The 23,426-nt window shown below is 51.9% G+C and overlaps 1 protein-coding gene across 3 annotated transcripts in view; it reads right to left on the minus strand.

The window, feature by feature from the left end:
* LOC102462066 (nuclear GTPase SLIP-GC-like) overlaps positions 1 to 23,426 on the minus strand; it is a 47,154-nt gene that overhangs the window by 16,866 nt on the left and 6,862 nt on the right. For all 3 annotated transcript variants that reach the window (XM_075914502.1, XM_075914501.1, XM_075914503.1), the window contains 9 exons: positions 18,823 to 18,921; positions 16,776 to 16,881; positions 15,735 to 15,957; positions 13,735 to 13,935; positions 12,563 to 12,784; positions 11,709 to 11,884; positions 5,571 to 5,589; positions 4,451 to 4,540; positions 2,604 to 2,709 (listed from right to left, as the gene is read on the minus strand). In XM_075914502.1, the coding sequence (XP_075770617.1) occupies positions 2,604 to 2,709; positions 4,451 to 4,540; positions 5,571 to 5,589; positions 11,709 to 11,884; positions 12,563 to 12,784; positions 13,735 to 13,935; positions 15,735 to 15,957; positions 16,776 to 16,881; positions 18,823 to 18,921 (1,242 nt within the window). The remainder of the gene's footprint in view (positions 1 to 2,603; positions 2,710 to 4,450; positions 4,541 to 5,570; positions 5,590 to 11,708; positions 11,885 to 12,562; positions 12,785 to 13,734; positions 13,936 to 15,734; positions 15,958 to 16,775; positions 16,882 to 18,822; positions 18,922 to 23,426) is intronic.

Genomic DNA, 23,426 nt, shown 5'->3' on the forward strand with positions numbered 1-23,426 from the left:
GAAGCCGGGCCAGGCCAGCATTAGCGGGCCCAGTGATGTCGTGGTCGGTGTCTGCTGGAGACCAGATCAGGTGGGTGAGGCAGATGAGGCTTTCTTCAGACAACTAAGAAAAGCTTCTACATCGCAGGCCCTGGTTTTCAGGGGTCTTTAATCCCCCTGACATCTATTGGGAAACTGATACAGCAGGACACAGACAATGCAGGAAGGTTTTGGAGAATGTTGGGGATCAGCACATTACCAAGAAGATAAGGAACCGACTAGGGGCCGTGCGCAGCTTGACCTGCTGCTCACAAACAGGGAGGAACTAGTAGGGGAAGTAGAGGTGGGTGGCAACCTAGCAGCAGTGACCACAAGATGGTAGATTTCAGGATCCTGACCAAAGGAAGAAAGAGGAGCAGCAACATACACATCCTGGACTTCAGAAAAGCAGCCTTTGGCTCACTCAGAGAACTGGATCTCCTGGGATGTAACATGAGGGGGAAAGGCATCCAGGAGAGTTGGCTAGATGTTAAAGCCATCCCGATGCCCAGTAAGTAAAGCAAATATGGTAGGGGACCAGCTTGGCTTACGGGGAAATCCTTGGTGAGCTTAAACACAAAAAGGAAACTTATAAGAAGTGGAAACTTGGACAGATGACCAGGGAGGAGTATAAATATATTGCTTGGGAATGCAGGGGACTTATCAAGGAGGTGAAAGCACAATTGGAATTTCAGGTAGCAAAGGATGTGACGGGAAACAAGAAAGGTTTCCACAGACATGTTAGAATAAGAGGGTGATCAGGGAGGGTGTGGGGGCCTTACTGGAGGAGGGAGGTAACCTAGTGATAGATGATGTGGGAAAAGCTGAAGTACTTTTTTGCTTCTGTCTTCACAGACAAGGTCAGCTCCCTGACTGCTGCACTAGGCAATGCAGTATGGGAAGGAGGTGGGCAGCCCTTGGTGGAGAAAGAACAGGCTAAGAACTATTTAGAAAAGCTAGAGATACACAAATCCACGGGTCCAGATTTAATGCATCCGAGGGTACTGAGGGAGTTGGTAAATGTCATTGCAGATCCTTTGGCCATTATCTTTGAAAACTCGTGGGGATTGGGAGAGATTCTGGATGACTGGAAAAAGGCAAATGTAGGGCCCGTCTTTAAAAAAGGGAAGAAGGACGATTCAGGGAACTACAGACCAGTCAGTCTTACCTCAATCTCTGGACAAATCATGGAGGGGATCTCCAAGGAATCCATTTTGAAGCTCTTGGAAGAGGGGAAAGTGATCAGGAATAGTCAGCATGGATTCACAAAGGGAAACCAATCTGATTAGCTTCTAAGATGAGGTAACTGGCTCTGTGGACGTGGGAAAAATCAGTGGATGTGATACACCTTGACTTTAGCAAAGTTTTTGATACGGTCTCCCACCATATTCTTGCCAGCAAGTTCAGGGAGTGTGGGATTGGATAAATGGACGATTAGGTGGATAGAAAACTGGCGAGATTGTTGGGCCTAACGGGTAGTGATCAATGGCTTGATGTCAGGTTGGTTTTCAGTTTCAAGCGGGGGGCCCCAAGGATCAGTTTTAGGGCTGGTTTTGTTCAACATTTTTATTAATGACCAGGCTGAGGAGAAGGGTTGCACCCTCAACAAGTTTGGAGGTGACATTAAGCTAGGGGGGAGAGGTAGATATGTTGGAGGGCAGGGATAGGGTCCAGAGTGACCTGGACAGATTAGAGGATTGGGACAAAAGAAACCTGATGAGGTTCAACAAGGACAAGTGCAGAGTCCTGCCCTTGGGATGGAAGAATCCCAAGCATTGGTACAGGCTGGGGATTGACTGGCTAAGGAGCAGTTCTGCAGAGAAGGATTTGGGGATTCCAGTGGAGGAGAAGCTGGATATGAGTGGTGCCTTTGTAGCTAAGAAGGCTAATGGCATATTGAGGTGCATTAGGAGGAGCATTGCCAGCAGATCCAGAGAAGTGATTATTCCCCTTCATTCGGCTCTAGTGAGGCCACATCTGGAGTATTGTGTCCAGTTCTGGGCCCCCCACTCTAGAAAGGATGTGGATGCATTGGAGAGTGTCCAGTGGAGGGTGACCAAAATGATTCGGGGGCTGGAGCACATGACCTATGAGGAGAGGCTGAAGGATTTGGGCTTGTTTAGTCTGCAGAAGAGAAGAGTTAGGGGGGATTTGAGAGCAGCTTTAAATAACTTCAGGGGGTTCCAAAGAGGATGGAGAGGGGCTGTTCTCATCAGTGATGGCAGAACGAGGTGCAATGGTTTCAAGTTACAGTGGTAGAGGTCTAGGTTGGAGAGTAGGATAAAATATTTCCCTAGGTGGGTGGTGAAGCACTGGGATTGGTCTAGAGCAGGGGGCTGGACTTGATGACCTTGTAAGGTCTCTTCCAGCTCTATGGTTCTATGATTCTAGGTGTTTAAGTCCCAGCTGGACAAAGCCCTGGCTGGGATGATTGAATTGGGGTGGGTCCTGCGTTGGGCAGGGGGCTGGACTTGATGCCTCCTGAGGTCTCTGCCAGCCCTGGGGTTCTGTGATTTTAAGCAGAGGCAGCACCCTGGGCAATGAAGCGTTAGCAACTCAGGTAAGAGGAAACCAGTGCACGTTACCTGTCTCCTCCTTTGTGAGATACTTCCCTTCCCAGTATTCTTCGGCGCTGACGGTGTAAACTAGATCAGGGTTCTTCAGGAGCTCCAGATCACTCTCCAGATTTTTCTAAAACACACACAAGACACACACACACACACAAACACTGTGACAAGGTCAGAGCAGACGGCTATAAGAAAGCAATGGAGAGGAGCTGTATAAGCCTCACACTGAGGAGATCTCTGTTCCCAGGGTAACAGGGAGGGGCTGGTTTAGAACCAGCAGAGGCAATGGGGGTGGAGGAAAACCTGGGGCTAATTGACCAGGCCGGCAGAGTCAGGCAGCATGGGCCAATTAGGACACCTGGGGGCAATTAAGAAAACCAATTCAGACTGGCTAGAAAAGAAGCTGTGGGCAGTGGTAGGGGGTGTGCAGCTGGGAGGAAGGAGGAGAGTGGTGTTATGAGTAGGAGGAAAGGAGCCCACAACTAGGAGGACAAAATTGAGAGAAGGGGCTGGGGAAGGTGTGGGGAAGTAGCCATGGGGTCCTGGAGCTGTCTTCTAGCAGGTGTCCCAGGGCCCTAGGCTGGAACCCGCAGTAGCGGGGAGCCCGGGTTTCCCCCAACACCCACCTCTCCATTTCCACTCGGGGAAAAGGACTCTGGAGCTTGATCCCTGTTTTACCCTACACTGGCCAAGGATGCAAAGAGCTCGACAAACGGCAAACTGAAGCTCTGGGTGTGGGGCCGACAACTGTAGGCTGCTGGGAGCCTCTGAGGCAAATCCGCCAAGTTCCTTAGTCACGTAGAATTTATCCGGGCACTACCAGGGACAGATACTGTAGGGAAATGGTGGGTGACCTGTGGCCCATCGGGGTCTCACATGTGGGCCACGAGACATTTTGTTACCACTGCCCACACACAGGGCTGTCAGATTATGCTATTTTCCGTCCACGTTGTTTTTTTCCTACTGTAGTTAGGTTATGTCTAGACTGCAGGCTTCTTCCGGAAGAACCTTTTATTGGAGGGATCTTCCGAAAAAACTTCTTCCAAAAGAGAGCATCCATACAGCAAAAGCACATCGAAAAAGTGATCTGCTTTTTCGACAGATAGTGTCCATTCAGTGTGAACGCTTTCTTGCATGTAAGCTGTCATTACTATGGACAGAGTGGCCACCAGGGCACCTGTGCGCCCTGTGCTTTTTCCTCTTTCCTCCTCTTGCGAAAGAACTCTCTTCCCCATCCACAGATGCCTTTCCCAAAGAGCTCTTTCCCAAAAAAGTTTCGTCCTCATAGAAAGTGTATTACCAATGTCGGAAATCCCCTCTGTTCTTTGGATTTACTTTTGGAAGAATGCGATTGCAATGTGGACATAACTCAGGTTGTCGGAGAATCGGTCGCTTTTCCAACAAAACTCTGTAGTGTAGACATACCCTTACTAAAGTGATGGGCACATAAAGCCAGGGCATGGGAAGTGAGGGGCGTGTCGATGGCACATGACGTTGACTGCGAGAGCCGCATGCTCCCTCAGCCTCCAATCACTGTGCTGCTACAGTTCAGTCTCCCGCCCCGCCCCCCACGCACACACACAAATTCAAAGTTCTCAAGCACAGTGAGCAAAGCTGCCGTATCCTGGGAGACCCTCTGGGATACAACAATCTTGCAGCCCATTGAGATGAAGGAGGGCCACTCCTGCAGCCCACACACTAGCCAGCATGCCCATGGCTAGTCTAAAAGCTTGGCAGAGTCATATTGGAGCAGCTTTCTCATGTCAATACATTGATCCCAATTCTGCTAATATATGCATAGGGTATAACCACCGTATCCTGTAGTCACGCAACTGAAACCAGAGCGCTCAGGATCCTAACTTTACCTGGAGCTTGACCTTCATTTGGCTGCCCTTCTCCAGTTTCACCGTTGTGTTCCTCTCTATAATGGCGTCGTGTTTATTTCTTATGGATTTCTACACACGGAAATACAATAAAAGCTATTGTAGATCACTTCGAAACTTGCCAAAATGCTACAGCAGATGTGATGGCCACCAGGGACCATCTAAGGCCACCAGGGACCAACCTTACGCCAGGCAAAGAACCTTACCCAGGAATTTTGAGAAGCTTTGTGAGGTATTTGGACACTACTGGGATTAGGGTCATAAACCCATAGGACGGATTCCACTCGGCTTTGTTGTCAACGTTGCTCAGCTGCCGAAGTTCTAACCTCTTGCATTCCTCAGGGCTGCCATGTATGTGGACAGCCCTGCTGCCCCAGTTGTACAGATGGAGAAGCCAAGGCACAGAGGTTAAGTGACTTGCCCAAGGGCACATGTTGAGTTTGTCACAGATTGGGTGAGATCAAAGGAATTCTTGGATCTCACGCCACTGGATCAGGGCCTCTCTCAGGATATTTACCTGGTTCTAGCTGGTGATCAACCTCCTTCCTGAGGTACAAATGCCAATAGTTCTTGTAATTTTATCCTGACTGCGAGCTAAACTCTCTGTTATGTACACAAAGCAAGTGAGGGACTCCCATGTGTGTGGTGAGCAAGTGACATCTAGACAGGATCCAAGCATGCTATAAATGCCTAATTTTTTCAAAATTTAATCCTATAGCTCCTCTTACAGTGAGCAGGACTTGTTTTTATAGGACCAGCATTCCCTGTAAACTGAGCACTTTGCAGCAGAGAGTGAAATGCCGCCTACCTAATTAGCAGAGCACCCACAGCCTCCCACAACTGGCACCACGTGTTTCGATTTGGTGGTGCACATCTGAGCATGGCTTAGTGCATACAACAAAATTTATTCCACATACACATTAAAAATAGAGGGAACGTTGCCAAGGACTGATAAATATGAGGAGGGGGAACATTCGTCTTCAGAAGACAAATCAGCTAGCTCTCATTTTTGTTCATAGACAGTATTCTCTCTCTCTCTCTTTCTCTCTTTTTCAAAAAAGATTATAACCTCCTTTAAGAAAAAAGGTTTGCAAATACTCACATTTTTCACTTTCCTTTCCCTGGAAGAAAGACAAAAAGGACACATTAACCAGGTTCAGCAAACTTCAAAACCCCTGTCCTGTCCTGTGAGCAGCGGGGTCTGTGAGGTGACAATGACCAGTCTGTAAAGTGCAAAGGCAGACTGGATTAGACCCAAAGTCCTTCTAGCCCCGCATTACTGTTTCCGGCGTTGGCCAGCAACAGGTGCTCCAGGGGAAGGTGCAAGATTTTCTCTGGAGGACAATAACAGAATGACCTGCTTCCTGCTAACCCCCTGTGACACACATGCCCATGGAACAATTTGTGTCAGGCAAGCTGCACCTAACACCCTGTCGTCATATACACCCAGAAGGTGACATGCAATATCTCACTGGAAAACTCATAACTCACTGATCAGTAATGTTCTTGCCTGCAAGGTTGCCTGGTGTTTGGTTTTTGACCGGAATACTCAGTCAAAAAGGAGCCTAGATGAACATAGTTTGTTAGGGGAAGTCAACATGGTTTCTGTAAAGGGCAATCCTGCCTTACTAATCTGCTGGAGTTCTTTGAGGAGGTCAACAAACATGTGGACGAGGGGGATCCAGTGGCTAGAGTGTACTTAGATTTCCAGAAAGCCTTTGACAAGGTCCCTCATCAAAGGGTCTTAAGTAAAGTAAGTTGTCATGGGATGAGTGGGAATGTCTTCTCATGGACTGAGAACTGGTTGAAAGGCAGGAAACAAAGGGTGGGAATAAATGGTCAGTTTTCAGTGTGGAGAGAGATAACTAGTGGTGTCCCCCAAGAATCTGTCCTGGGACCAATCCTATGCAACTTATTTATAAATGACCTGGAGAAAGGGGTGAACAGTGAGGAGGCAAAATTTGCAGATAATACCAAACTGCTCAGGATAGTTAAGACCCAAGCAGACTGTGAAGAGGTATGTAGAGTCAGCCCACAAAGGTCACTGCAGGTGGGCAGGAAAGTCAGAGGGCTGGAGAAATGAGCTCTCTGCAAACAAAGGAAAGAAGGCAACACCTCACACCAGGTGTGGCACGATGCTGGGAATTATTCATCTATATCTGAGGTTGTGAAGAGCTCATTGGCGTTGAAAAATCACAGGGGAGGAAGTGGGTCTGGCCCACGAAAGCTCATCACCTAATAAACCATCTTGTTAGTCTTTAAAGTGCTGCACAGTCCTGCCTTTTGTTTCAGGGGAGGAGAAGACAGCCTGGAGCCTACACCAGACAGTCTGGCAGCCACGTGGGATCGGGACAGGATCTTTATCTGCACCCACATTTCAGGAGATTGTAACTTGCTGAGGATGAATCTTAGAAGCGTAGATTTACCTTCGTTTCCTTATTCACCAGCCTGTCTGGACCCCTCGTGCCTAAGCTCACTCAAAATCTCCCTCCCTTGCGTTTCTGTCTTCCTTGGTATTGAACCAGCCCAGCGCATGGATTGAACTGAAGGGGGCGTTAACGCCAGCCAGAAGAACAAGCTGCTGTTCCTGTCTCTTTAAAGGAGCAGAAAATGTCCCTTGACTCCTCCCCTCTCCTGCCAGGCCACTCCCCTTTTCACAACTGTGTCTCAGCTATGTGAACGGAGCAGAGGGGAGCGTGGGGCGAATGGGATCAAATCATCTGGTTGCATTTCCTTTTCCTACTGCCTTCCCAGCCTTGTCCCCTTTTATTGGCCATTAGGCTCATTTGCTCCCCTTATAGAAAGGCTGGAGGGTGCTAGTGTTGAACACTACTGGCTGGTATAAGAACTGCCAATTGTGTGTGTCCTAGGCCCTGTAGTGCCTGCTAGTGGCGAGTCTCCAATAGCCCAAATGTTGCTTTTGGAACAAGAGGATCACAGTTCTATCCCCACTACCACTGTGAAGTTCTTAGTGGCCACAGGTGATCTTGGTGGAGTTCTACTGAGGGGAAAAACAACTGAGGAGAGTTGGCAGTTTTTCAAAGGGACATTATTAATGGCCCAAAAGCAAACAATTCCGCTGCATTGGAAAGATAGAAAATATGGCAGAAGACCACCTTGGCTTAACCACGAGATCTTGCATGATCTAAAAATAAAAAATGGAAAGTAGGACAAATTACAAAGGATGAATATAGGCAAACAACACAGGAATGCAGGGGCAAGATTAGAAAGGCAAAGGCACAAAATGAGCTCAAACTAGCTACAGGCATAAAGGAAACAAGAAGACTTTTTATAAATACATTAGAAGCAAGAGGAAGAGTGAGGACAGGGTAGGCCCACTGGTCAGTGAGGAGGAAGAAACAGTAACAGGGAACTTGGAAATGGCGGAGATGCTCAATGACTTCTTTGTTTCGGTCTTCACCGAGAAGTCTGAAGGAATGCCTAACAGTGAATGCTAGTGGGAAGGGGGAAGGTTTAGAAGATAAAATAAAAAAGAACACATTAAAAATCACCTAGAAAAGTTAGATGCCTGCAAGTCACCAGGGCCTGATTAAATGAATCCTAAAATACTCAAGGAGCTGATAGAGGAGGTATTTGAGCCTCTAGCTATCAACTTTGGAAAATCATGGCAGACAGGAGAGATTCCAGAAGACTGGAAAAGGGCAAATCTAGTGCCCATCTATAAAAAGGGAAATAAGAACAACCCAGGAAACTACAGACCAGTCAGTTTAACTTCTGTGCCAGGGAAAATAATGGTGCAAGTAATTAAGGAAATCATCTGTAAACACTTGGAAGGTGGCAAGGTGATAGGGAACAGCCAGCATGGATTTGTAAAGAACAAATCATGTCAAACCAATCTGATAGCTTTTTTGGTAGGATAACGAGCCTTGTGGATAAGGGAGAAGCGGTGGATGGAGTATACCTAGACTTTAGTAAGGTGTTTCATATGGTCTTGCATGATATTCTTATCAATGAACTAGGCAAATACAATTTAGATGGGGCTATTGTAAGGGGGGTGCATAACTGGCTGGATAACCATACTCAGGGTACGTCTACACTACAGCGCTAGTTCGAACTAACTTAGTTCGAATTAGTTAATTCGAACTAAGCTAGTTCGAACTAACGCATCTAGAACTAAAAACTAGTTCGAACTAGCGTTTTGCTAGTTCGAACTAGTAAGTCCACATTGAGTGGACTCTGGACAGGGCTTAAGGATGGCCGGAAGCAGTGCCGGCAGGGCATAAAAGGAGGACTTAGAGCATGGAGATGCTGTCTCAGGCTAGCCGAGGGCTGCGCTTAAAGGGTCCCGACCCCCACCCCGGACACACAGTTCTAAGGGGTGCCCCGCTTGCAAAGAAGTTCTGGCTTGGAGTGCCCTGAGTGCCCACACTGGGCACATCACACCACTCGGCCATCAGCCCGGCTGCACTTGCCGCAGGCTGCCATCTGGGGAGAGGGAGTAATTGGGGGGCTGCAGGAGAGCTTCCACCCCCAGAAGCCCGCAGAGCCAGCCCAGTCCTCCCCATCGGGGGCTCGTACCCCATTCCTCCCTCACCTCCTTCCACTTACCCTTCCCTAGCCCCCCTTCTTATTGATGTACAAAATAAAGATAACGTTTCTTCCAACATTGACTCTGTCTTTATTGAACAAAACTGGGGGGGACTGGGAAAAGGAGGTGGGAGAGGGGAAGAGAAAGGCTGGGAGAGGGGAGGGCAACTAACATGATCAGGGGTTGGGAACAGGTCCCAGATGAAGAAAGGCTACAGAGACTGGGACTGTTCAGCTTAGAAAAGAGGAGACGGAGAGGGGACAGGATAGAGGTCTCTAAAAGAAGGGGTTGGGTGGAGAGGGTGCATTCAGAAAAGTTCTTCCTGAGTTCCCATAAAGAAGGACTAGAGGACACCAAAGGAAAGGAATGGGTAGCAGGCTTGAAACTAGTAAGAGAAAGTTGTTGTTGTTGACAAAGCAAATAGTTAACCTGTGGAACTCCTTGCTGCAGGAGGCTGTGAAGGCTGGAACTAGAACAGAGTTGAAAGGGAAGTGAGATCAAGTCATGGAGGTTGGGGCCATGGAGTCCTATTAGCCAGAGGGTAGGAGTGGTGTCCCTGCCCAAAGTTTGTGGAAGGCTGGAGAGGGATGGCACGAGACAAATGGCTTGGTCATTGTCTTCGGTCCATCCCCTCCAGGGTCCCTAGGGTTGGCCGCTGTTGGCAGACAGGCTACTGGGCTAGATGGACCTTTGGTCTGACCCAGGACGGCCATTGTAAGCTCAGGGCTCAGTGTCGGGGGTCTCAGTGGACCCCCTTGATTTTCATGCACACCTGGTCCTGGGTGGCCAGGCTGGCAGCTCTCCTGCCCTAGACGGCCACTTTCCTGTGCCTAGTGCGGAGATCGTGGACGAGGTCCACGATGTCCGCACTAGCCCAGGAAGGTGCCCGCCTCTTGCGGTCCAGGGCAAACTCCCGGGAGCCGCCAGCCTGGTCCCGGCAAGAGGGGGTGGGCTGGGGGGCATCGGGTCGGTGGCTCTGTGCCGTGCCAGGTGCAGGGTCTGCTAGCTGGGTGCTGGCAGGCTTGCACCTGGCACGGGCACCGTAGCCAGCCCGTGCCCCTTTAAGGGGTCCGGGGCCGGGAGGGGGGCATAGAGTTTCCCTGGTGTTGGCCAGAGTGGCCACCAGGGAAACCTGGGGAGGGCTAGCCTCCCACTAGTTCGAACTAAAGGGCTACACAGCCCTTAGTTCGAACTAGCTAGTTCGAACTAGGCGTTAGTCCTCGTAAAATGAGGTTTACCTAGTTCGAACTAAGCGCTCCGCTAGTTCGATTCAAATTCGAACTAGCGGAGCGCTAGTGTAGCACCTATTAAAGTTAGTTCGAACTAACGTCCGTTAGTTCGAACTAACTTTGTAGTGTAGACATACCCTCAGAGAGTAGTTATTAATGGTTCTCAATCCTGATGGAAAGGTATAATGTGGGATTCCGCAGGGGTCTATTTTGGGACCGGCTTTGTTCAGTATCTTCATCAATGATTTAGTTATTGGCATAGAAAGTACGCTTATTAAGTTTGCAAATGATACCAAGCTGGGAGAGGTTGCGACTGCTCTGCAGGATAGGGTCATAATTCAAACTGATCTGGACAAATTGGAGAAATGGTCTGAGATAAATAGGATGAAGTTTAATAAAGACAATGCAAAGTGCTCCACTTAGGAAGGAACAATCAGTTTCACACATACAGAATGGGAAGCGACTGTCTGGGAAGGAGCACGGCAGAAAGGGATCTAGGGGTTATAGTGGACCACAAGCTAAATATGAGTCAACAGTGTGATGTTGTTGCAAAAAAAGCAAACATGATTCTGGGATGCATTAACAGGTGTGTTGTGAACAAGACACGAGAAGTCATTCTTCCGCTCTACTCTGTGCTGGTTAGGCCTCAGTTGGAGTATTGTGTCCAGTTCTGGGCACCGCATTTCAAGAAAGATGTGGAGAAATTGGAGAGGGTCCAGAGAAGAGCAACAAAAATGATTAAAGTTCTAGAGAACATGACCTATAAAGTAAGGCTCAAAGAATTGGGTTTGTTTAGTTTAGAGAAGAGAAGACTGAGGGGGGACATGATAGCAGTTTTCAGGTATCTAAAAGGGTGTCATAAGGAGGAGGGAGAAAACTTGTTCCCCTTGGCCTCTGAGGACAGGACAAGAAGCAATGGGCTTAAACCTCAGCAAGGGAGGTTTAGGTTGGACATTAGGAAAAAGTTCCTAACTGTCAGGGTGGTCAAACACTGGAATAAATTGCCCTGGGAGGTTGTGGAATCTCCATCTGTGGAGATATTTAAGAGCAGGTTAGATAAATGTCTATCAGGGATGGCCTAGACGGTATTTGGTCCTGCCACGAGGGTCCTTTCCAGTCCTGGTATTTTATGATTATATGATAAACTGCAAGAGACGTGAGACGTTAGTCTGAAAAGGAAAGCTGTGGCTGATTTCAGCTATTTTGGTTTGTCAAACAGAGGATGTTTCTGTCTAAAACAATTCAAGCTGGGGCTCTGAGTGGATTTCTTTGTGTAACCTGGGCCTACAGAGCAGTGTCCTCTAGTGTGAGCAATAGCGGCTTTTTTGGCTTCTTGCTTGAATGAGGCCCCCAGCTGACTTTAATGTGGGTCAGTGGCCCCCAGCCCAAAAAAGGTTCCCACCCCTGCTCTAAAGGAAGACCTCTCAGTCCCCCAAAGTCCGGGGATGATCGAGGGTCCTACCTCTTGTATTCCCCCAGATTCAGGTTATCCGACTGGGTGACCACCAGGGCCAGGTCCCGGCACATCCCGCCTTGGTACGCTTTGATGCCCTCTGCCAGCAGCTGTTCATGGCCTTTCTCCCCCAGAATCCGTTTGATGTCGCTGATCACCCAGATGACTGAACATTTTTTGATGCTCTTAAGTGGAGGGAGAGAGAGAGAATGGGATGATTGAGTTGGGCCGGGTCCTGCTTTGGGCAGGAGGCTGGACTTGGTGCCTCCCGAGGCCTCTTCCAGCCCTGGGTTCTGTGATTCTATATCTGGGAGCAGGCAGGCAGCCGGGCTCCATCCTGCCCCATGCAGAGCACCCGCAATTCCCCACTGGCTAGGGGCAGGCTTTGCAGGACTGTGCCAGCAATTGGCAGGCTCACGTCCCTATTTTGAGTCCCTCCATTGGGCCTCGGCGCTAGGTGGAGGTTCCCGGTGGGCCCCTAGGATGGATCCAGGGGAGAGAAGATAAAAGGGGCATGCAGGAGGAAGAGCCTCAGCCCCCTAGTGAAGCGCAGAGGAGGGAAGATCCCACGGGCCTTTGATGCTGCCGGAATCCAGGAGCAGCAACGGAGCCAGGCTGGGACGTGTCTCTGACTAATATCCGGGGCTCAGCCTCTGAGTATGATCCAGCTGCTGCTTCTGTCCCGCCCCCTAACACCTTTCCCAAGCCACAGAGCACCCTGCCCCCTTCCGAGCGATCCTCTGTATGACCTGGGACCAATTCCATTCAACCCAATGCTGAAATTCTCACCAGCCAAGTCAATGGTTCAACATCCTTCCCTCTCGGCTTCCCTCCCTCCCCTCCCCCCAGAGCTGGGAAGTCACCTCTTTCCACATGTCGTCCCGTTTGCTGTTGTAATCGCCCGTCCCGGGAATATCCACAAACACGACGCCTTCTGGAATCACGTCCGACTTCGGGATCTTCACTTCCACGTACTTGACCAGCGGCCAGAGGCGCTCCAGGGCTTTCTCCGCATCCGGGCCTGGCTCCTCCTCGTCTCTTTGAGACCGGACATAAGGGTCCAGTTTTGCACAGAGTTTTTCCGCCTGAGGACAAAGAGTGTTGATGCTATTATGCATAGCACAAAGTGTAAGTAAAATCAAAATCCCCTTGTGAAAAGGCTCAGAGGGGTGGCCGTGTTGGTCTGTAAATTTAAAAACCAGTGTCATGAGCTTTCATGGGCAACCCACTTCCTCAGATGGTTGTGAGCGTTCCCGGCCAATGGGGGCTGGGACCGTCTATACCTGTGGAGGAGCAGGTAAATATAACCCTGCAGGTTAGCAGGGGCTAACCCATGTGACCCATTATCCTTTTATTGCCCACTTGATCTAGAAGGTCAGCCTAGGTCAGTATCCGAGGGGGAGCTGTGTTAGTCTGGATCTGCAAAAGCGACAAGGAGTCCTGTGGCACCTTCCGTTAGTCTATAAGGTGCTCCAGGACTCCTTGTCGCTTTTGCAGACTAGGTCAGTGACACTCAAACTAAGATTCTTGAGTTGCAAATGGCCTTTTAACGTGTCTCCTGCGGCTCTCTGCAACACTACAGGATGCCTGAAATATTAACCAGTCAGGAGGCTTTTACTGTGTTTTCAGCCAGTTTACTGTGTTAGTAACCAACTGACTCAATTAGCCTCATTCACACTGGTCCAACCATTGACACGTAACTTCTTTTGCTGTTCCATATAGCCTGGATTCTGCAAACTCCTCTGCAACCCACCTGAGGAAGTGGGTTTTACCCACAAAGGCTCATACCCTAATACATCTGTTTGTTGCAAAGGTCCCACAAGACTGCTCGTTGTTTTGACAGTTACACACTAACACGGTGGCCCCTTGGAGATATAGCACTATGGTAAATGAAGCAACGAATTCACATGGCTGGGGCTCTTTGGCGGGCGGGAATTGCTAATTTGGCTCCCGCACCATTGACATCTTAGTACCATTGGACTAGAAGGTCACCATTGTCTTCTGGGTGGGAATTTACGGGCGCACCCTCTCTCACCTGTTCATCCTTGAGGACCACACACCGTGAGGGAGGGATCGGTATCAGTGGCTTTGCCCTCAACAGCTCTTCATAAGGCCTGGTCTCCGCATTTTTCCCATAGAGGGCTCGGAGCTTTTGGCCAGCTTCATCGACATCGCTGTCCTTCTCATCGGGATTGCCTACAACCTCCACCAGATTCTTCAGCTCCTCCCGCCACTCCTGCCAGGTCAGAGCAAGGCAAAGGGACCGTTATTGTCTTGGGCATGTGTCCCCCGCTCTGGCCCTCTGAGTACAGAAAGTGGGGGCCTGCAAGAGAACTTAAAAATACGTTGCCTCTAGATGCTTCTGCTTTCAAAAAACTCCCCAAGATCACAGAGTCCCAGACCCAGGAAATAGATTGTTACCATGAAGTAAAAACAAAACAAAACAACCCCCCACCCTCACTTTCTTCTGGAAAATGGGAAGAAAGCACTTGGAATGTTTTCCAGAGGGGTACCTCCAAGCTGTTTTACAAGAGAGCTTATAAAAAAAAGAAAAAAAGCAAACTGCAATCGCTGGTAGTTGACCGCTCAGGCTATGTCTAGCCTGTAGTGCTTTTCTGGGATACTGGAGATATACAGGAAAAACAATGCCACATCTAAGGAAAGCGTCTGCTTTTTTTGAAAAATTTCTTCTTTTATTCTTTTGCCATCCCTGTAAAACTTATTTTATGAGGAAGAAGGGACGGCTTGAAAGAGCATTTTTTTCTGAAATCTGGTGCTGGGTAGATGCACCAAATTTCAAAAAAGCTTCTTTCAAAAGAAAAGTGGAAAAAGATATGCAAATTGCAGTTCACAATTTGCGTATCTTTTCCCAACTTTTCTTTGTAGTCTAGACATAGCTGCAATCTTACACATGCATACAGAGACCTTCTATTCTCTTCCAGGATACAAGAATCAAACCATAACCTTAAAAAATGAAAGGTGATTTTATGAACAAAACAACAAGGTATCCTTGGTAAAGCAGACTTGGTTACGAGGGGTTTTGAAGCAACTGAGAAAAGCACAAATTAAAACACAGAGAATTTCATCCCTGGGATACAGCTTAAAGTTGCAGTGTATGGGGGAGGAGCACAGGGATTTACCACAGAGAAGTTTAATCAAACAACAAAACAAAGAAAATAACCTGATCTTGTCTAAATAGACATTCCCTGTCTACGCACATATCCATGCTACAAGGTCCAGTCCGTTTCTTTGTAGGCATGGTAGCTCTGTCTGGTTCAATTCATCTTGTTTCCCCAGCTCCCGGGTTAAACTCACCCAACGGAAAACAGAAGGCAGGTATCTCTTCCATTCAAATCTCAATGCTTTCTTCTCATTGGCTCTCCTGGCTCCCTGCCAATACTTACTAGCTACCTGGGTTTAACCCTTTGGGTACTGAACATTGGGGGTGTTCAGAAAAGGACAGCACCCCTCCTATCCATCACAGCATGTGTGGGATGGGAGAATGGTGGGAACAAATAGCCCCAGGGGTGCTGCGAGCTCAGACAGGGTGGGATTGGTGTGACAGCGTTGCAGTCCGAGGGACACAGGAGCTAGGTGAGTGTGAGCAGAGGGTGGGGGTGGGAGCCGGGAAGTAGCTCGGTGCCGGAGGAGCAGGTATGGGGAGCAATAGCGCAGGAGTAGTTGGAACAGTTCCCTGGCTTCTGCGTCAGATGAACCAGCAGCGTGTGGTTCAGGGAGCGGGAATCCATTCTGGCCACCGACAGGCCAGGCAGGGAGGGCCTGGTTCTCCTCTTAGAAGGCCTCCCTTCCTGCGTGCTCCTCCCTGGCTGGAGCCCTTGGCAATGAGGGGGTGGGGTTTAAGGCAAACTACAGCCCAGCTGTGGCCTGCAGAGCCAGGCAGATGCAGACCCCACACCCTTCCCGATTGAGCCCCATGGGCGACCATGACCCTGTGGGGCGGGGGCTGTGGCTCCTCGCCCATCCGCCCAGAAAACAGGCCCCTGTCCCTGTGCCCGGAGGCTGCACTCAACTTGCCTCTTCTGAAAGAAGGTGAATCTTCGCCTCATAGTTTTGGCCCCGGCCGCTGCTGACTTGCACCATGCAGGAGGTGCAGGCTTGGTACCCCGACGTCGGCAGGAAGAACTGACGCTCGATAATGGCGTTGAGCAGGGAGCTCTTCCCGGTCCCAGTGTTCCCTAAGAGCCCGATGCAGATGGGGTCCAAGGAAGAGCTTTCTTTCAAGGTAGTGAGGCGGTCCCTGTTAGAGGAAGAGAGAGGGAGGGGGTTAGGCAGGTTCATGTATTTGGGAAGCCTGATGCCTGCCTGGTCTCACAAATAAACCCCTTGGAAGTGAGTGGAAAGGCCCCTTTTCTCCCCTGCCCTCAGCTGATTTCGGTTGACATAGGGTTGGGCTCCTCTGCCGCTACAGTGGGCAGGAAGGACAGGTGAGTTTTCCCACCGTCCTCCAGGACACGAGGGTTCGAGCAGCTGCAGCCGGCGAGGTTGCTACATGCCCGGGATACACCAGATCTACGTGGGGCGGCACGGACATGTCAGCGCAATTGTGAGTCCTGGTCTCGCCATCGCAATCCCAGGCTTACAGCGCCGCATGGACACACAAGAGCAGGTTTCCACACACAGGGTCTCTGGAAGTGTGGGTCCCTCACACCCCGGTTTGCATTCAGTGTAGACACCCCTCCCCCGGAACTCCTTCTTCTCCCCAGGCTGTCTCTTCAGCGGGTAGGGCTCTGAGAAGGTATCTGCAGGGGTATTTTCCAGGGGCCATACAGGGCTGGGGGGGGAGGGGTGAGCTGTACATTCATGGGGGACATCCCATAATGGAGGGGTTCTTATGCTTCCCTCTGAAGTGGCTGCAGCTGTCAAGGACAACGCTGGGCTGGAGGGGCCGTGGCCTGACCCAGCCTGACCGTTCCTATGCTCCTGGCTAGAGCCAGGCCTGCAGGCGGTGTTCAGAGCCCAGCGTAGAGCGGGTGAGCTGAGCACTCTGGGAGCAGGGGCTGGGAGGGGGGTCTAAATCCCTTCGTCTTCCCAAGAGGAACCAAGCGGCCGACTCACTTGAGGTATTTCAGTCCGTCCCACATGTTGCCCTCGGGCAGAAACTTGCACAGCTTCTCGTACAAGTTCTTCAGAAGTCCCCTGGCCTCCTCTTCCAGGGTCTCGTCTGAAGAAGGACACGGTGACGTCAGAGCACCGCAGCCCTCCCTCGGGAGCCGGGTCCCAGCTGAGCAGTGAGCAGGGTTGTGCTACCCCTGGGAGCTCCAGGAAATGGCCGCGGCTGGCGAGCCCTCTGAGTCAGTGCCCCCACTTCCTAAGGCCCAGGGCATTCCCGGCCCATCCTGCCCGCTCCCTAAAGCCCCGGGCGTTCCCGGCCCGTCCTGCCCGCTCCCTAAAGCCCCGGGCATTCCCGGCCCATCCTGCCCGCTCCCTAAAGCCCAGGGCGTTCCCGGCCCGTCCTGCCCGCTCCCTAAAGCCCCGGGCATTCCCGGCCCATCCTGCCCGCTCCCTAAAGCCCAGGGCGTTCCCGGCCCGTCCTGCCCGCTCCCTAAAGCCCCGGGCATTCCCGGCCCGTCCTGCCCGCTCCCTAAAGCCCAGGGCGTTCCCGGCCCGTCCTGCCCGCTCCCTAAAGCCCCGGGCATTCCCGGCCCGTCCTGCCCGCTCCCTAAAGCCCAGGGCGTTCCCGGCCCGTCCTGCCCGCTCCCTAAAGCCCCGGGCATTCCCGGCCCGTCCTGCCCGCTCCCTAAAGCCCAGGGCATTCCCGGCCCGTCCTGCCCGCTCCCTAAAGCCCAGGGCGTTCCCGGCCCGTCCTGTCCGCTCCCTAAAGCCCAGGGCGTTCCCGGCCCGTCCTGCCCGCTCCCTAAAGCCCCGGGCATTCCCGGCCCGTCCTGCCCGCTCCCTAAAGCCCAGGGCGTTCCCGGCCCGTCCTGTCCGCTCCCTAAAGCCCCGGGCGTTCCCGGCCCGTCCTGCCCGCTCCCTAAAGCCCAGGGCGTTCCCGGCCCGTCCTGCCCGCTCCCTAAAGCCCAGGGCGTTCCCGGCCCGTCCTGCCGCTCCCTAAAGCCCAGGGCGTTCCCGGCCCGTCCTGCCCGCTCCCTAAAGCCCAGGGCGTTCCCGGCCCGTCCTGCCCGCTCCCTAAAGCCCAGGGCGTTCCCGGCCCGTCCTGCCCGCTCCCTAAAGCCCAGGGCGTTCCCGGCCCGTCCTGCCCGCTCCCTAAAGCCCAGGGCGTTCCCGGCCCGTCCTGCCCGCTCCCTAAAGCCCAGGGCGTTCCCGGCCCGTCCTGTCCGCTCCCTAAAGCCCAGGGCGTTCCCGGCCCGTCCTGCCCGCTCCCTAAAGCCCAGGGCGTTCCCGGCCCGTCCTGCCAGCTCCCTAAAGCCCAGGGCGTTCCCGGCCCGTCCTGCCCGCTCCCTAAAGCCCAGGGCGTTCCCGGCCCGTCCTGCCCGTTCCCTAAAGCCCAGGGCGTTCCCGGCCCGTCCTGCCCGCTCCCTAAAGCCCAGGGCGTTCCCGGCCCGTCCTGCCCGCTCCCTAAAGCCCAGGGCGTTCCCGGCCCGTCCTGCCCGCTCCCTAAAGCCCAGGGCGTTCCCGGCCCGTCCTGCCCGCTCCCTAAAGCCCAGGGCGTTCCCGGCCCGTCCTGCCCGCTCCCTAAAGCCCAGGGCGTTCCCGGCCCGTCCTGCCCGCTCCCTAAAGCCCAGGGCGTTCCCGGCCCGTCCTGCCCGCTCCCTAAAGCCCAGGGCGTTCCCGGCCCGTCCTGCCCGCTCCCTAAAGCCCAGGGCGTTCCCGGCCCGTCCTGCCCGCTCCCTAAAGCCCAGGGCGTTCCCGGCCCGTCCTGCCCGCTCCCTAAAGCCCAGGGCGTTCCCGGCCCGTCCTGCCCGCTCCCTAAAGCCCAGGGCGTTCCCGGCCCGTCCTGTCCGCTCCCTAAAGCCCAGGGCGTTCCCGGCCCGTCCTGCCCGCTCCCTAAAGCCCAGGGCGTTCCCGGCCCGTCCTGCCCGCTCCCTAAAGCCCAGGGCGTTCCCGGCCCGTCCTGCCCGCTCCCTAAAGCCCAGGGCGTTCCCGGACTGTCCTGGGCGTCGCTATGCACTGTGGGCAAGCACAGGAGGGTTCTCGTACTTACAGATGATCATGGTCGGGTCACCCAACAGGCCTGTCCCAGGTCGATCCGCCGTCCTCCTCTTCTTGGCAGGGGGTTCATAGGTATATTCCCGCCGCTCACCTTGGCAGATGAAAGGGGCCGTCTCATTAATGCACTTAGATCTGAGATGGGTGCCAGGCCCAAGTCTCACTAACAAATAACCTGGGATTCACTTCAGGCGGCAACAGGAGCTGCTGAGCCACGTGTGGGTGTCAATCCACAACTGTCATGTGCACGACAATTCGGCCTAGTGGCTGAGACTGCGCTAGGCGCTGTATACACGCGAAAACCCTGGCCTCAGTTCATTCATGCCTGTGTCTCATGCGACAGTGAAACAGGCGATCGAAATAAAGCCCTATTTTGAACTACCTGTTATTCCTCCTGTGATGAGGTTTAACAGGTATTTCAAAATAGGGCTTGTCAATTTCAAAAAGTGGCACCCGGCCGGGAAGATGCAAATCAAGTGCGGGATATTTAAATCCTGGGCTTGATTTGCAATTTCGAATGCCTACATTTGCAGCCCTATTTCGAATTAGGCTGCAAGTGTTGACATACCCATAGAGCATTAGAACTGGAAGGGACCTCGAGAGGTCGTTGAATCCAGTCCCCAGCCCTCATGGCAGGACCCAGCACCATCCAGACCATCCCGGGCAGGTGTCTGTCAAACCTGCTCTTAAATTCTCCAGAGATGGAGATTCTACAACCTCTCTAGCCAATTTATTCCAGTGTTTGACCACCCTGACAGTGAGGAAGTTTAAACCTCCCTTGCTGCAGTTTAAGCCAATTGCTGCTTGTCCTATCCTCAGAGACCAAGGGGAACAAATTTTCTCCCCCCTCTTTGTGACACCCTTTTAGACACCTGAAAGCTGCTCTCATGTCCCCTCTCAGTCTTCTCTTTTCCAAACTAAACAAGCCCAATTCTTTCAGTCTTCCTTCATAGCCCATGTTTTCTAGACATTCTTGTTGCTCTTTTCTGGACCCTCTCCAATTTCTCCACAGCTTTCTTGAAGGGGGGTCCTGCAGGCCGGCCTAGGGAGCCGTGTGGAAGCTGCCAGCGCTCAGGTGAAAGGAGCAGCGGGACGGTTCCTGGCTGGGCGCAGAGGGTGAGGAAGGAGCGGTGCTCCAGCCACGGGAGGTCAAGCGGCACCACAGACTGGCGCTGGGGAGGGCGGGCCTGAGAGCTCTGAGGTAGCGGGGAGAGGTTGAGGGGCCAGGTGGGAAGAGGCCCAGGTAATGCAACTGTGACTCATGAAAGGGAGCCCAACCTGGTTGCTATTTATAGGGTCCCTGGATTGGAACTGGATTCCTCACAGCCACTGGCAATGTGGCTAAGTCCCAAGGAGGGAGCTGGACTCCTTAGGGCTGGGCCTTACCTGGAGTGGGTCCTGGGCAGCGGTTCGGGGGGTGGGCTAAGGCAGCTTCCTGCCTCTCCTGGCACCGCAAACCGCGCTGCCCCCAGAAACAGCCGGCAGCAGGTTCCCAGCCAATGGGAGAGTGTGTTGGTGTTGAAAGTTTTATTCTTTCTATATTTGTATGTTAGGTTTAATAATGTAGCATTGTACGGTAACAGATTACCACAGTTAATACTGTGCTAAACGAAACCCTTTAGTGACGTAGATATTGTCTTGTTTTAAAGTTGAATGAGTTTAGCAAGTACAGAAATGGAGTTTTGGTTTTGTGTCTATGTTAATGAGACTAGAGAAATGTTGAAGGCTGAAGTCTTGTTTGATTTAATTGGCTGTTGCTTAGCCCAATACAAGATACTGGTGTTTTGCTTTTCTTTGAAAGTCCTTGTAAAAAATTGTTTATGTGTGGAAGTGGTATGTACACATCGAGATAAAGGTGTGAAGGTTATCCAGATGGCCAAGGAAGGAGGGGAGAAGCGTGGGTGAAGAAGACAGACTTGTTGGCGTCAGCGGCGAGGAGTCCTGTGGCACCTTAGAGACTAACCGAAGTGTTGGAGCACAAGCTTTCGTGGGCAAAGACCCACTTCGTCAGATGCATGGAGTGGAAATTTCCAGAGGCAGGTATAAATATGCAGGCCAGAATCAGGCTGGAGATGACGAGGTGGATCCAATCAGGGAGGATGAGGCCCACTGAAGGACTGTCTGGCTATGTGGACTCTCTGCTCAGACCCTACGCCACCAGCACTCCCAGTTACCTCCGTGACACTACAGATTTCCTGAGAAAACTACAATGCATTGGTGATCTTCCAGAAAACATCATCCTAGCCACCATGGATGTAGAGGCTCTCTACACAAACATCCCACATGCAGATGGAGTACAAGCTGTCAGGAACAGTGTCCCTGATGATGCCACAGCACAACTGATGGCTGAACTCTGTGAATTTATCCTCACACACAACTATTTCAGATTTGGTGACAATATATACCTCCAGACCAGTGGCACTGCTGTGGGCACCCGCATGGCCCCACAATACGCCAACATTTTTATGGCCGACCTGGAACAACGCTTCCTCAGCTCTCGTCCACTTACACCCCTTCTCTACCTACGCTACATCGATGACATCTTCATCATCTGAACCCATGGGAAGGAGACTCTGGAAGAATTTCACCACGATTTCAACAGCTTCCACCCCACCATCAACCTCAACATGGACCAGTCTACACAGGAGGTCCATTTCCTGGACACCACGGTGCAAATAAGTGACGGTCACATCAACACCACCCTATACCGAAAACCTATGGACCGCTATGCTTACCTGCATGCCTCCAGCTCCATCCCGGACACACCACACGATCCATTGTTTACAGCCAAGCACTGAGGTACAACCGCATATGCTCCAAACCCTCAGACAGAGACCTACACCTACAAGATCTTCAACAAGCATTCTGTAAACTACAATGCCCACACGAGGAAGTGAGGAGACAGATTGACAGAGCCAGACATGTACCCAGAAGCCTCCTGCTACGGGACAAGCCCAAGAAAGAAACCAACAGAACACCACTGGCCATCACCTACAGTCCTCAGCTAAAACCTCTCCAACGCATCATTAGTGATCTACAACCCATCCTGGACAATGATCCCTCTCTTTCACAGGCCTTGGGAGGCAGGCCAGTCCTTGACCACAGGCAACCTGACAACCTGAAGCATATTCTCACCAGCAACTATGCACCACACCATAATAACTCGAACTCAGGAACCAATCCATGCAACAAACCTCGGTGCCAACTCTGCCCACATATATACACCAGCAACACCATCACAGGACCTAACCAGATCCGCCATTCCATCACTGGTCCATTCGCCTGCTCATCTACTAACGTAATATATGCCACCATGTGCCAACAATGCCCCACTGCTATATACATAGGCCAAACTGGACAGTCCCTACGTAAAAGAATCAATGGACACAAATCAGATATTAGGAATGGCAACATACAAAAACCTGTAGGGGAACACTTCAATCTCCCTGGACACACAATTGCAGATCTAAAGGTAGCCATCCTGCAGCAAAAAAACTTCAGGACCAGACTTCAAAGAGAAACTGCTGAGCTACAGTTCATCTTCAAGTTCGACACAATCAACTCGGGATTAAACAAAGACTGTGAATGGCTCGCTAACTACACAAGCAGCTTCTGCTCTCTTGGAATTCACACCTCCAGATCAGCTGCTAGAAGTGGGCCTCATCCTCCTTGATTGGATCCACCTCGTCATCTTCAGCCTGATTCTGGCCTGCATATTTATACCTGCCTCTGGAAATTTCCACTACATGCATCTGACGAAGTGGGTCTTTGCCCACGAAAGCTTATGCTCCAACACTCCAGTTAGTCTCTACACAGGACTCCTCGCCGCTTTTGCAGATTCAGACTAACACGGCTGCCCCTCTGATACTTGTTGGCATCAGAGGAAGCATCAGTAACCATCAGTGCAGTGCGTACCCATGACCAAGGAGTGACCGGGTTGGCAGATTGACGTCTTTAAAGTGGAGCTGGCACCCCTAAAAGACGACTGATTACAGGATGAGCTCTGGAGATGTTTGGGAATGACTGACATCAACAAGGTAACACGCCGGTCACAGGCTGACAGCGGAATCCACAGACAGCGACACAGGAAAGGCTGAGAACAGCAGGGTGCCTGGCTATGGAACTTCGGGTTCGTCCTGCCACCAACTCCAGGAGAGCATCGGATCGCGACCGAAAAAGGCCCTGCTCTCCCTCCGTGATCGATCTGGGTGGCCACTAGATTGATCCAGACTCTGGACTGGTAACTGTAACATCATCTGGCGGGACTGTGTGTGTGTGTGTGTGTGTGACTGAAAAGCCTACGCAACTGTTGTATTCTCAGTCCATGCGGCGTACTGCCTTTTCCCCTAGAAAAGATCTCGTGTGCTTCGTTTAAGCATAACATGAGGAACTCATGATCGGAGCAGGGCCAGTGTGGAGCCCTGTGTGGTTCTCTCCCCCACTCCCCAAGAGCCAGGACTGCTGCCGGCTGCTTCCAGGGCACAGCACAGTCTATGGTGCCAGGACAGGCAGGGAGCTGCCTTAGCTCCCCCGCCCCTCTGCAGCACCGAGACCCAGGGCCCGACATTCCACCACCCACTCCTGGGTCGCGCCCCATCC

This window comes from Pelodiscus sinensis, unplaced genomic scaffold (assembly GCF_049634645.1).
Source record: "Pelodiscus sinensis isolate JC-2024 unplaced genomic scaffold, ASM4963464v1 ctg111, whole genome shotgun sequence".
Taxonomy (NCBI): domain Eukaryota; kingdom Metazoa; phylum Chordata; order Testudines; family Trionychidae; genus Pelodiscus; species Pelodiscus sinensis.